The sequence below is a fragment of the Eptesicus fuscus genome, chromosome 2 (genome assembly GCF_027574615.1).
Source record: "Eptesicus fuscus isolate TK198812 chromosome 2, DD_ASM_mEF_20220401, whole genome shotgun sequence".
NCBI lineage: Eukaryota > Metazoa > Chordata > Mammalia > Chiroptera > Vespertilionidae > Eptesicus > Eptesicus fuscus.
This window is the reverse complement of record NC_072474.1, coordinates 89,197,666-89,211,118: the sequence shown is the minus strand read 5'-3', so window position 1 is coordinate 89,211,118 and position 13,453 is coordinate 89,197,666. Positions and strand designations below refer to the sequence as shown.

Here is a 13,453-nt window from a genome sequence, read left to right as displayed (position 1 = left end):
AAAAATTACTACATAAATATTAGGCATTAGAATAGGCTCACTCATATATAGATTGTATTTAAATAAATTATGTATTAAAATTATTATATCTTTAAAATATGAATCCAGGAACATAGTCCAAAATCCTAATGTGATTTAAGTAAAATAAATAAAATTTAAGTAAAAATATATGAGTATTTTAATAGACTGCATCTTACAAGTAATCTGTGTTACACAAATTTAAGTAATTTAATATGCAAATTGCTACTTTACCTACCTATGAAAGTCTTAAAATGATTACAATAATAGTCACATTTTGGTCATTGGTTTCTCTGAATTTTAAATTTAAACTTCATGTTACTGAAGTACAAGAGATTATATTGGATTTAGCCAAATTTCTTATGCTTTTTCTTTGCAAGTAGAACTTATAAGTAAAGATAGGCAACCCAATAAACCAGATTGAACAGAGCAAAGGCTGTTGGGAAAAATATTCGAGAATAAGAGTCGATTTTGGCAATGCGGATGTGGATCCTCCCCTTCCTCCAGGACCCTGTCCTGCAGTCTTCAAAGCAGCAGAAGAAGCTGGCACAGTCTTTGCCCTCCAGACACTGGTACCCGTGATCGGCTTCTCCTTGCGGCAGAGAAATGCTATTCATCGGAATCAGAGTGGATCCAGGGTGGAGTCCAGGAGATATCTGTGTAAAATAATGAATGAGAAAGAGAACAGCATTATAAAAAACATCAACCTGTCCCAGCAAGGCGAACTCTAAAAGAACGCAGTGAAAATAATTTTGGTGTGAAAAAAATCAAAGAGGACCCATGGACACAGGCAATAGGGTGGTAAAGACCTGCAGGGGGTGGGTAGGGGTTCCTTGGAGGGGGGTAAAGGAAGGGAGGGAAGAAGGGAGACATCTGTAATACTGTCAACAATAAAAAATAGATATATTATTTAAAAAAGAAAAGTATTCAATTTTAGTGCGTTTTTATATTATTTACTTTGTAACACACAACTTAGTATTATTTAACATCTCAAAGATTTCGCATAAAATACCCTCAGAGATGAAATATATTCTATACTTTCAGAAAGATGATCCACTAAAATATTAACCGTAACTGTAATTCTAAAACAAACTATATTTCTATGATATTTTACTCTGAAACATTTACAATGCCATAAATGTCTACTTGCTGTTATATTACATTATGCAAGTTATTTATTTTAGTAATATTGAGAAAAATAGAAAAGATGACATTTTGATAAACAAGTTTTGAGAAACTGTGAGTGAATTAAAAAATGATATAATGGGGGTTATAGTAGTGGATAAGCTCAAGGCATCATACTTTAGGGAAAGAATGGGCAGGAGTTCAAAACTCAGGCGTTCAAACTTCGTCTCATTTTACCAATGTAGCTATCCACAAAGCTAAAATTGTATTAGCATCTAATTTTTTTTATAGCTGTGATGAGTATATTTCATAACTTACGTAAAATGATCAGGCTTCATCTTGCCCACCTTACTGTTATTATCAGGATTATTTGGGATACATGTCAAATTAACTTTTATGACAACAGGTTCTGAATAATAATTAAATAATAAAATATTTTTAAATATAAAAATTAAGCAATCCAGGATACAATGATACATTAAAACAATCACTTTGGAGTCAGACCGGCTTGGGCAGAAATTCCAGTTCTGCCAGTAGAGTTGTGTGTGACCTTGAACAGGAGATGTGACTGTCCTTATGCCTCTGTGCCTTCTGCTGTACAAGTTACAATGACAATACCTGGATCTATTTGGTGATAAGATGAGATAATGTACATAAAGCAGCAAGCAAACCATTTGAAACATAGCAAGCATTCAGCTGCCAATAGGCGATACTTACTGTTGGTATTGTTACTGCTCGTATTGACTCCTGAACAGCATCTATATAAAAGCCTAAGTGACCATTACAACAGAATGTCTGGAAGGACCAGAACAACCGGTCCTATGATGTGCGCTGACCACCAGGGGGCAGATGCTCAATGCAGGAGCTGTCCCCAACCCGCAGGCCCTGATCGCTGGATGGGGCCAGCCGGCCAACCTTCCAGTCCCTCCCCCCGGCCAGTAGGCCCCTATAACCCAATTGGGGCCAGGCCCCGGGCTGGCACAGGGAACCGGGGTGGATGGTGGCGGACATGGCCCCTTTCCCAGGGGGGCTGAGAGCCAGCTTCCTCCTTGGGGCTGGCGGCCAACCTCCTGGATTCCTCCCTATAGCCAGCAGACCCTGGTAGGCCTGCAGCCCGCCCGCCACGGTGGCGGTCGGGCCCTCCCCCCAGCCAGCAGGCCCTGATCTCCCTGATCGGGGCCGGGCCCCAGGTTGGGATGGGGAACTGAAGGTGGTTGGCAGCAACCAACCTCCCGTGGCGCCTGGACTGGAGGCTTTGACCTCTCGCCGGCTACCTTGGGGCGGGGATGATGGGGATGAAGTGCAGTGAGAATGCAGGGTGTCCGCCGAGTTCTCTCTCACTCCACCTGCCACCCTCCCCCGGGACACCAGGGCTCACCCACCTGGGAAGCCCCCGGGCTCAGGTGCCGGGCACCACAAAGAGCCCACCCCACACCCGTGTGGCCTCTTCCAGGTGAGCCGGGCTGCAGCCACTGGGACCACAGGGGCCAATTGGGTTCCCCATGGGTTCATGCAGGAGCCGGTCTGCGAGGCTGTCTGGGAGAGAGCATGCTGATCGCCTGGCTTCCCTGTGGCGTCGCTGGGTGGCCTAGAAGCCCGTGCTGTGCCCTGGCCCGTGGCGTCCGACCGCGCTCACCACATCTCCGCGTGGGGACTTGGGCACTGAGACTCAGGTGGAGTGGGACACATGGGGGCCCAGGGGCCCAGGTGCTGCTCTGGGCCCAGAGGTCAGCTGGGACCTGCCCTTCCACGCCAGACGCTCACACTTTGATCGCTGGCCAGGCCTAGGGACCGCACCCATGCACAAATTTCATGCACCGGGCCTCTAGTATATCATAATTGGCTATAAAGTATGTTAAAACAAGCAAGAACAAAATAACTACAAAAACCCAAATCTTATAAAAAAAAAAAGGTTATCAGAAAAAACATTAATAACTCATTGAATAAAATGGCAAGTAAAATATGAGTGGAGATTGCAGTTTTAGTAACACTTATTCTTCAAAACCTCTGCATATTTAGGGTTTATCTTAAGATGAGATTTTATAGCTTATTATAATCAGTGGTTTTGTTGTTTAAACAGCAAGTACAATGCGGACATTATTTAAAATGTTTTAACCTTATCTAAATTATTTCTAATGAAAATGTTCATATATTTTTAGTCTTAAATTTAAAATAAATATATCACAAAGCCATGACAAATAAATATTGTACGGGAAGATTTTAAAAGTGAAAAACAAAACCTTATAACTTCTTAAAATGTGGATTTACATTGAAATCCATTTTATTTCTAAAGAGGAACATAGACTCCAAACCACTAAATTATAAAAATTCAGTGTATGCAAAAAGAAGCAAATAATCACATTTTGTGATATTTCAAAAAGATAAATGCATCAGACAAGTCATAATATCCATATTAAAAACAAAATGTGCAGTCTGGAGATAAGGAGAAATACCCTAAATACAAATAAATTCATGACTCCACCAGCTTAGATGTATCATAAAAAGCAGAGACAGCGTTTATTAAATGTTAATGAAAGATGTTTTCAGATTGACACTGGGGATACTCTATGAGACTCCTAAATTTTAGTGGAGCAATAAAATGATATAAGAAATGAAAACATTTGTATTTATTTCCCTGTCACTTAATACTTAAATAGATAGTTCAAATGCTCATCAGAGTGAAAAGTGATTAAAATACAAGTTTGTTATTTGGGAAGTTCAAGGTTATATGGTATAAAACACATTTCATGTATCACTCAGAACTGCCATAAGTGGAAATATAGTGTGTTTGTCAGAAAATATCGATTGTATATGAAAGGGATGATTAAACACTGAAGTGCACAAAGATAGAGAAAAATTGCAAGTGAGTCACTTAAAAAATGGACTAATCTCTAGTGGTCAAAATCTTGGAGACCTCCTATTACAGTGACACCTTATACTGACAATTTTCTGGTTTCCTGCTGTCCCCCCAAAACACAAAAATTCAGAAATTGAAAGAAACTAAACTTTAATGATTGATTAATGTGAATAGAAATAGTCATTATAAGTGCTGAAAAAATAGTCTAAGAGCTGATGAGGTATCAATAAAATGAATATTTTGACTGGCAGATCTGTCATCCAAAAACTACTGAAAGATTAATCTGAAGAACACAAACATTCCAAACCTTATTTATCTGAAGTGCAACTATATAACCCAGCTTGTAACTCTTCAAGTAAATATCCTCTTCCCCCCCCCCAAAATAGCAAGGATTGAAAAAATAAAAATAAATCAGTTTAAGTGATAAAAAAGAAATAACAAAATTAAATAAAATTTACTCTTACTTTGAATGATAAAGTTTTGAGAACATACCTTTTTATGTTATTTCAAAAATCACTAAAAATATAGTTGAATGTAACTTTTTGAAAAATGGATTACATTCTTCTTATTACATATGCATATTATCTGGTTGTATATTAAATACTATATTACATATATTAGTAACTTGGTAAAATATACAAAATATATTTTAAGTACCAAGACATACTTCTATCAATTGAATAGTAAATAATTAAATAGTAAATAAACATTTATGTACAAATTATATATATATATATGTGTGTATTCACATGATATAATTATTACATCATATGGTAACATCATTAATTATATGTTATCAAATATTAGTAATATGAATAGAATACATTATTAGGTCATGTTATTGATATTATATAATAGTGACTAATATTACTATTATTACATTTTTTATTTAAAAAGTTGTACTTGAAAATGCTAACCTAAGCATATGTTTTCTCCTCTCACAAAATCGGGCAGAAATTCAAAACTTACAAAATGCACTTCAGTGTTAAAAACACATAAAGGTGAGGCTTGGTGATGCTGAGCTGCCCATCAGCATGTCAGAATTTGTGATGAGTTTATAAAAGGCAAAGAACAGATGGAAATAGGCCAATGGATAAAGTTGACTCAAGGAAGCCGCATTTCACAAAAGGCTCAGGAAAGAGGAACAGGATGTGGGATTTGTTCTGTCCATCAAAGTTTCAGAGTGTGGGAGTTGTTTTGCCCATCACCACTGACTTTAGGTAGGAAGAATGGAAATGATAAACAGGACCACAATATGGCCTTAAATGTTTGACATGTCCATCTCCAGAAGAGCTGCATATAGCCTCGTCTCAGCACTACACACTTGTTAGTCAGAGTTTCACTGTGTTGGAGCATGAAATCAAGATATTTCAATAAAACATATCCTTTAAAATATATTTTACTTATGCACATCATAGAAAAAATTCTGCGACTGAAAAAGTATTTGAAACCAGTAGTTTAACTGCTAATTCCCTTGGAGTGTCTGTTTACTTTTGACTTTTACATTGGATTGTTATTTGTATTGCACTTTGTTATCTGGCATTTACATGTCGAATGTGTTTTTTCTACAACTAGATTTAAAGATCCTGAAAACAGAGAACACATTCTATCATTTTTCTCTCCAGAGTGTCTTGTTCATGGCTGTTGAAATAAATTTCTGTCATTTTACATTTTAATCAAATTGAGAGATTACTAGTAAGTTCTGTCCTCTAATGGGTATAACAAGCCACTGGTGTGAGTATAAGATGGTTTCCTGAGATTTCTAATCATCTATAGGCTGAGTATTCTAATTTCATAATTAACTACTCTTCAGTTGGTAATGACTAGTTTACTACTATTGTATTTCTGTGACCTTTACCTGATTCATAAATAATGTTAATTACATGTTCCAACATAGTTAACTTTTTAGTTTTGGGTGTGTGTGTTTTTTGTGGGTTTTTTTTGGAAAATATATGTTGACACAAACATACACAAATCATATTTTTAATGAGTAGAAATAAAAACATAATGATATATATTAGATGGGAATATGGACCAAATCAAAATGTCATTGACATTCACAATGAAAATGAAAGAAGAAAGGAAAAAAATATGTTGAAAAGAGAAAAGAAGAACTTAAGGAAGAAAGGATAGAGGAAAAAAGGAAGGAAGGAAGGAAGGAAGGAAGGGAGGAAGGAAGGAAGGAAGGAAGGAAGGAAGGAAGGAAGGAAGGGAGGAAGGAAGGGAGGGAGGGAGGGAGGGAGGGAGGGAGGGAGGGAGGGAGGGAGGGAGGGAGGGAGGAAAGATAGAAAGAAGAGAGGAAGGAAATGAGGAAGAAGGGCAGACTAATATATCATATGGCTAGTAAAGTAGAAAGCCTCTTAATTGATTTATGTTTTTCTAAGAGGGTTCATTGAAGCCAAAAATCTATTGTGTTAAAGTATCACCTGTTTCTAATGAAAATAAATTGGGGTACTCTGAGATCCTCATTTAAGTTGTCATAGACACATCAACAAAGGGGATTTTCAGTTTTGCTCAATAACAGACTTATTGACCTTTCACTGACTCTAGTCAAAGTTTTTGGTCCTGGTCTGACTATTGTCATAGTAATTTAAGGTTAAAAAAAGGAAAAATACTGTACTTTAAACTACTCAGAATTTTGACCTTATTTAAAAAAAAATGTAGGGAGATGGAAGGAAGGTGAAAGAAGGAGGGAGGAGAGAGGAAGAAGAGGGGAGAGGGGTAGAGAAAGAGAAAAAGAGAAAAATGAGAGAGAGAGAGAGAGAGAGAGAGAGAGAGAGAGAGAGAGAGAGAGAGAGGAGACTTCTCTATCTCGGTTGTGCATTTGATTACTGTGGCTGAAATAGAAGAAAATCAGATGCACAAAGCTCTTAGATAGGACATTTGAGAAAAGAGCAAGCAGAGGTGTCTATTCTTTATAAAAGTGTACTCATATTGATTTATCTGATTAGCAAGAATATATGACTGAACCAGGCAGGGAGTCAGATTTGATTACTTATCTCAGTTTTTCACTCTAAGTGACATTTACTATTGAAAGAGAGCATGAATCACAGAAAGTAAAGACTATAGAACTTTCTTATGGAGAGCTCTAAAGAAAATAATTTTTGTACCCAGGTAGTCAATTATAATAGGTCAAATTTAACTTTTATCTGGCTTTGAAATATAGTGCTTCAAAGGGCTCATTTATTTTTTAATGTGTTATATGTATTTTTTTCTTTATTGATTAAGGTATTACATATGTGTCCTCATTTAATTTTTATTCCTTATTTTTTCATCTTTAGTGTTTTGTTTCCTGGGCCTTGTGCTAAATTTTGAATTCTCAGCACGTATATTTTGTATTAAATAACTATTCTAAAGCAGTGCTTAGAACAAGGGTGACTTTAATAAATATTTGGTGAATAGATGATTAAATAAACATCATAATAGTACAGTTTGCACTCCAGTTTGTAGCTTCCTGAGTAAATGTGCCATGCAATGTGATTGAGAGTGCATGATGTAGAATCAGAGTGATTAGCTGCAGCCACTTACTGGTTGAGTGTCCTTAGATGCTCAAAAATAGTACCTACATTATATTCTTAGAATGAGATTAGAGAATGCATGTGAGATTGTCCACTGACTGGCTTTCATTCCCATTTTCCAAAAGTAAAATTTCAAGGTAGTATCTGCACATAGCTATGGATGAATATATGATGAAATGGAAAATCCAGAAAAGGATGATTGGCTTTGATTCAAGGAAAATGACAGAAAACCTGCACTTTTCCTTTCCTAAAATTTAGCAGATCGATATTAACATTGACATTATTGTCCTTTGACAATTTGTCCATTTAGGGGCTATAATATGTGCTATGCATAAGTTAAAATAATGTTAACTTGAGACACTCATAGGCTAATTCCACAATGTAAATTCTCAAATGTGTACTGCAAGTTTATCCACTCTGCTTTCTTGGAATATTGTGGGAATCTGAAAACAAATTCACAAAGATCTGTGCCTTAGAGTATAACATGAAAAGTAAAGTATAATTTATAAGTATGGCAAAGCTTTATAAAGAAACTAATGAAAAAAGGGGGAGGGAGAAAAATCATCGAATCCTAGAACTTACAAGTTTAGGAGATAATATGGCAAACTCTATGCCTCACTGTATAAACACTGCGGTAAGCTTATCATGGCTATTTTATACAGTTGTCATTTATTTGGATATTTTGAAATAAATCCACATTGAAGACATTTTCTGCAGTCAGCAGCGAAGTGCCTTTTTAAATTAATATTGGGGAAACGGATCTTTACTTTCTGAGTTCTCTGAGAAAAGGTAATAAGGGTTACAAACTTGAGCTCTGGCACTAAAAAAGACCTGGGTGTGAGTCATGGATCCTTCACTTCCTGCGGCTGTCCTTGGGCAAATTACTGACCTTGTACTCTTATGAGCATAATGAAATCACACATGTAAAATACTTAGAGGATCAGCTGACGTGAGCATTGTTAGATATTACTTTAAGGTTTAAAAATGGCCATTATAACAAGGAATGATAGTCAATCACCAACACTTGAGTATCTTAGAATCAATTATATCAACTTGATGTGACATAAGTTAGGATAGAGACATGATAGGGAAGAGGGAGTAGTAGAGTATAAATATGCAGGAACCAAAAAAAAAAAACAAAAAAAAACCAACAACACAAAAAACTGTATGGCTATGACTTTCAAACACAGCCGAATACCAATGTTAAGGAGGAATCTTTGTCTCTAAAAGGTAAGTTAATTTTGTGGGACACCTGTTTTTCACATTCTAAACACAAACGTAGGATCTCTTTAAAAAATAATCTCAATCAACTTTTTAGGTATAAGAACCTAACACTTGGAGAAATTCACAGCACATGAAACCAGTCTTTACAAAGGTGATCCAAGAGTGTCCTCTAAGAGGAAATACACTAGTAAATGCTCTTTCCTGGGTGGGCCACGTGAGGTACTCCAGTTTCATTTGATTTTTGTTTGTGTTTTGTCAGGGTACCTCAAGCACCCATATTTGTCTAAGTAAGTGTAACATGAGCATTTAAACAGTACCTCTAATATTAAATTGCCATTCACAAAATAAAGATTTTTAACATACCGAGGCCTTGTTTTTTAGCTTTCTGTCTCTAGCAGCCTTTGCTCTTTCGTTGCTGGTAAAATAATGCAAGGTGCCATATTCCATCAAGGCTGCAAAAACGAAAATGAAACACACAGAAACAAAGAGATCCATCGCAGTCACGTAGGAAACCTTAGGTAAGGACTTCCTGGCTATGGTACTCAGCGTGGTCATGGTCAAAACAGTGGTAATACCTGCGGAGGGAGGGAAACAATAGACGAAAAATAACCTAACAGACCATTTTCATCCTTCTGATTTTGCAATATTGTGAGCAGCAATAAACAATGGACACAAAAGGGTATGATTACTGTGATTTACAGGGGGAAAAAAATACTGGTAACCATAGCTACATTCTGTTCAATGTGTTCTCCTGTCTGTGTTTTAGTCATCTAAATTCTCTGGACTGCAAGTACTTGACTCCCTGTACCCATCCTTCCCTTGCTCTATAGTAACAGCCTATTCAATTTTTAACCGTCACAAGGCTGCCTATAAACCTACTTTTACCCCATCCTGTAAAAAGGAATTTATTTTATTTGTTCTTTTTTTTATTTCTTTATTGATTATGGTATCACATAATTGTCCTCATCCCCCCATTCCCATCCCAAACCCCTCCCCACGTATGCCCCCACCCCGCTGTTGCCCATGACCACTGGTTATATATGCATGCATACAAGTCCTTTGGTTGACGTTCTTAAAGGGGATACTTAGACTATAGACTTTAAATCTTTCTTCCTTTCTAATAAAATAATCCAGGCTGGGATGGCTAATTGGATTGAGCGTTGTCCCATGGACAAAGAGGCCTTGGGTTTGACTCCCAGGTCAGAGTGCATGCCTTAGTTATGGGCTCAATCCCCAGGAGGGCCATGCAGAAAGTAGCCGATCTCTCATCAATGATTTTATCTCTTTCTTCTTCTCCTTCCCTCTCTCTTAAAAATAAATAAAAACATATTTAAAGCTATAATTTTCCTTTAAGCAACACTTTACCTGTGTCTTGCAAATATTTATATATATTAAATATCTATTAAACTTATTTTGAAATATTTTCTACTTTCTCTTTTGATCCAAGGGTTATCTAAAAGGTCATGCCTTAATTTCTAAATATATGAGGGCATTATTATCCATATTATTTTTAGAAATTTTTTTTAATTTACTTCTATTTTGGTCAGAAAATATACTCTGGAAAATTTTAGTATTTTGAATTCAATCGCGTTATTAAGTAGATTCATTAATGTTTCCTCTATGGCTTTCCTGCTCAAAATCCTATAATAATCTTCTACCACATTTGGAATAAAAACCAAAAAGTCCTTAAAGTCCTTAGAAAAACCTACTAAACTTTATGTAATCTAACCACTGCCCACCTCTCCAATCTCTTTTTTTTTTTTTTTTTTTTTTTTTTACCACTTGTCAGTCAGCTCTAGCCACAGTTATCTTTCTGAACTCCAAGCATGGCATGGTGAGGAAGATCCAACTTCAGAACCTTCTATTCTCCCTGCCTGCACCATCTTTCTACCAGTTATCCGCCAGGCTAGCTCCCGCACTTCCCTAAGTCCCTGCTACCTCCTCAGAGAGGTCCAGCCTAACTCCACAGATAAAATAGCAAACATTATGTTTATCAACCCCTAGTGCTATTCTCTAGCTTTTTTTTTTTTTTTTGCTTTCTCTTTATAACCTTTATTACTCACTGACATTTTTTCTATGCTTTTTATATCTGTACATTAACTCTATATGCCACAAAAACATAAATGCCATAGACATGAGGATTTTATAAATATTGATTGTTCACTTGTTAATACTAAAGCACCTAGAACACTGCCTCTTTTATCAAAAGCATTTGATACAAGTTTGTAAAAATGCAATCCTATATAATAAAGAGCTACTATGCTAATCAGACCGGACGGCGGAATGACCTTCTGGGCAACCTTCCAGAATGACCAGTGGGCGGGGCCATGAGGCCTGGAGGAGCCGGGCTGCGAGGGCCGAGGCAGCCAGGGCTGTGAGGACCGAGCCTCTTGCACAAATTTCGTGCATCGGGCCTCTAGTGTTGAATAAATGAGCTCAGGGAATTTTCCTTCAAATATAAAAAACTTTATATTCCAACTACATAGGATCCATAATTATAAGATAACCTTCAAGTTAGATCTATCACTTATCTTTACACTTGATATACTAATATTAAAAATATTAATTCATGCAAAAAAATTCCACAATTGGCTATTCTCTTTCATGAAACTGTGGAATATGATATTTGGCTTCAGACAAACCTAATAGTATAATTAATTTATTCAAATCCTTTTTGGATAAATACAATAATGTTAAAAACAAAAATATAATATTTAGTTATATTCCACGTAGCATATAAAAAATCATTTCTTTTTCCTTGACATGAAATGTAATTTGAAATGATAATTATTTTAAATAGGAAACAAATCTCAGGTATGAGTGCATTTTATCCACTAGCTATGTCTACACTTCTTCTTAGACTCCCAAAGGAAATGCATTTCCAAGCACAGAGCTGGATGCCTCAGGCTTTATCTTGCTACTTTTATGAGATTTGCATTTTACTGTATTTATGAGTAAAGTTATTCACTGCTATCATAGAAACAAAATGAAAACCTCTTTGCTGTTGAAAAAGCAAAAGCTCTAACTTTCTTTGTAAGACACAATTTTCAGTAATGTGATTCACTTCCTGCACTATTGTATTCTTGGGAATTGATCAGTGAGTTGTCTTTGTATATTAATGCATGAATTTAAGGTGTCATCCATAATAATAAAAGTGTAATATGCTAATTAGACTGGACGTCCTTCCGGATGACCTTCCGGATGAAGCCAGGCTGCGAGGGAAGCCCAGGTCCCGGGTGCCAGAGGGAAGCTGGTGCTGGCAGCCGAGGGAAAGAAGGCCTACTTACTCTTGCATGAATTTCGTGCATCAGGCCTCTAGCTTTTTAACAAATGTATAGTAATTAGAAAAATTTTCTTATATGATGATTATTGTAATGGGTTGCTAAAGAATGAAAACAAAAGTCTATTATATCAAGTGTGAATTACAAATTACCTTTTAAATTAGTGTTATATTACAGGAAACTCTCAGAAGTATTCACAGACTATGCCCACAGTCTATAGATTACCAAAGCCTATAAGATAATTGTTTCTGTCCTGGCCAGTGTTGTCAAGTGGCTAGAGCATTGGCCTGTACACCAAAGGGTCACAGTTTCATTCCTGGTCAAGGAAGGACACGTGCCTGGGTTTCAGGTTCTATCCCTGGCCCTGGTCAAGGCTCATGTAGTACACATCGATATTTCTCTCTCTATCTCTCCCCCAGCCTCCCTCCCACTTTCTCTAAAAATCAATGGAAAAAAAATATCCTTGGGTGAGGATTAATAACAACAAAAAGATTCTTATTCCTTTCAGCAACCTGCCCTTTAGAACAGTTGACTATTCATTAGCACCATTGTAAGAGTAAGGCACTTCAAAGTCTTCTTAACACACACTAGTCAATAAATTTTGGCTGTTAATGATCCAGCTAAAAAAGAAAATAAAATCTTGGAAAGTGATTGAAATTGTTGACTAAATTAAACTCAGTGATTATGTATGATTTTTATGTGTTAATTCTTGCTGTGTATGCATGCTTTCCTTGGCCTCTAGTAATGGAAACAATGAAAATATTTTCTGAAGTTCTAAGTTCTTTGCATTTCTATTTCATTTTGTTTTTCATGTATGCATTTCAACACTATATTGCAATAGAGTAACTTAATTTTTGCTTGATTGCAGTGTAGAGGAATATTCTAATAAATTCAATAATAAAGTTTATCACATTAAAATATTTATAAAAGTTCCATGACACTTAATGGGACTTATAGCATAATATTATATGTCATACCTAGTGAGGTTCTTGCAGGTACTGCATCTTTATTGATCCAAAAAGACACCCAAGAAAGAACAACTGTCAGAATGCATGGGATGTAGGTCTGAATAGTGAAATATCCCATTCGTCTGCTCAGGTCAAAAAAAATTGTCATGATAACATAATCCCCTGAAAGAAAAAAAAAAGTTTTATTTTGGTTATAAAATAAATACAAAAGTATAGATTCCAACCCATAGGTTGAAATACAAATGCTATTTCACTAATTTTGTGTTTCTTTCTTACCAGACATTGTGTGATATATTTGGGTTGAGTTCCGCAACCCTACAAATGCAAACTGATATAATCTCCAATATTTAGGATCAGCCACTTCTACAGAAGGTTTTTTCCACTTATATTCAATTTCATTTTTAGGGTATCCATCTAGATAATATATTAAAATAAAATTCATAAATTAGCAAGATCCAAATC

At 36.2% G+C, this 13,453-nt stretch overlaps 1 protein-coding gene across 1 annotated transcript in view; it reads right to left on the bottom strand.

The window, feature by feature from the left end:
• Positions 1–404: 404 nt before the first annotated feature.
• GABRG1 (gamma-aminobutyric acid type A receptor subunit gamma1) overlaps positions 405–13,453 on the bottom strand; it is a 43,347-nt gene continuing 30,298 nt past the window's right edge. Inside the window, exons 6-9 of the mRNA XM_008140269.3 lie at positions 13,268–13,405; positions 13,001–13,153; positions 9,106–9,317; positions 405–674 (exon numbers count right to left, since the gene is read on the bottom strand). Coding sequence (XP_008138491.2) covers positions 405–674; positions 9,106–9,317; positions 13,001–13,153; positions 13,268–13,405 — 773 coding nt within the window. The remainder of the gene's footprint in view (positions 675–9,105; positions 9,318–13,000; positions 13,154–13,267; positions 13,406–13,453) is intronic.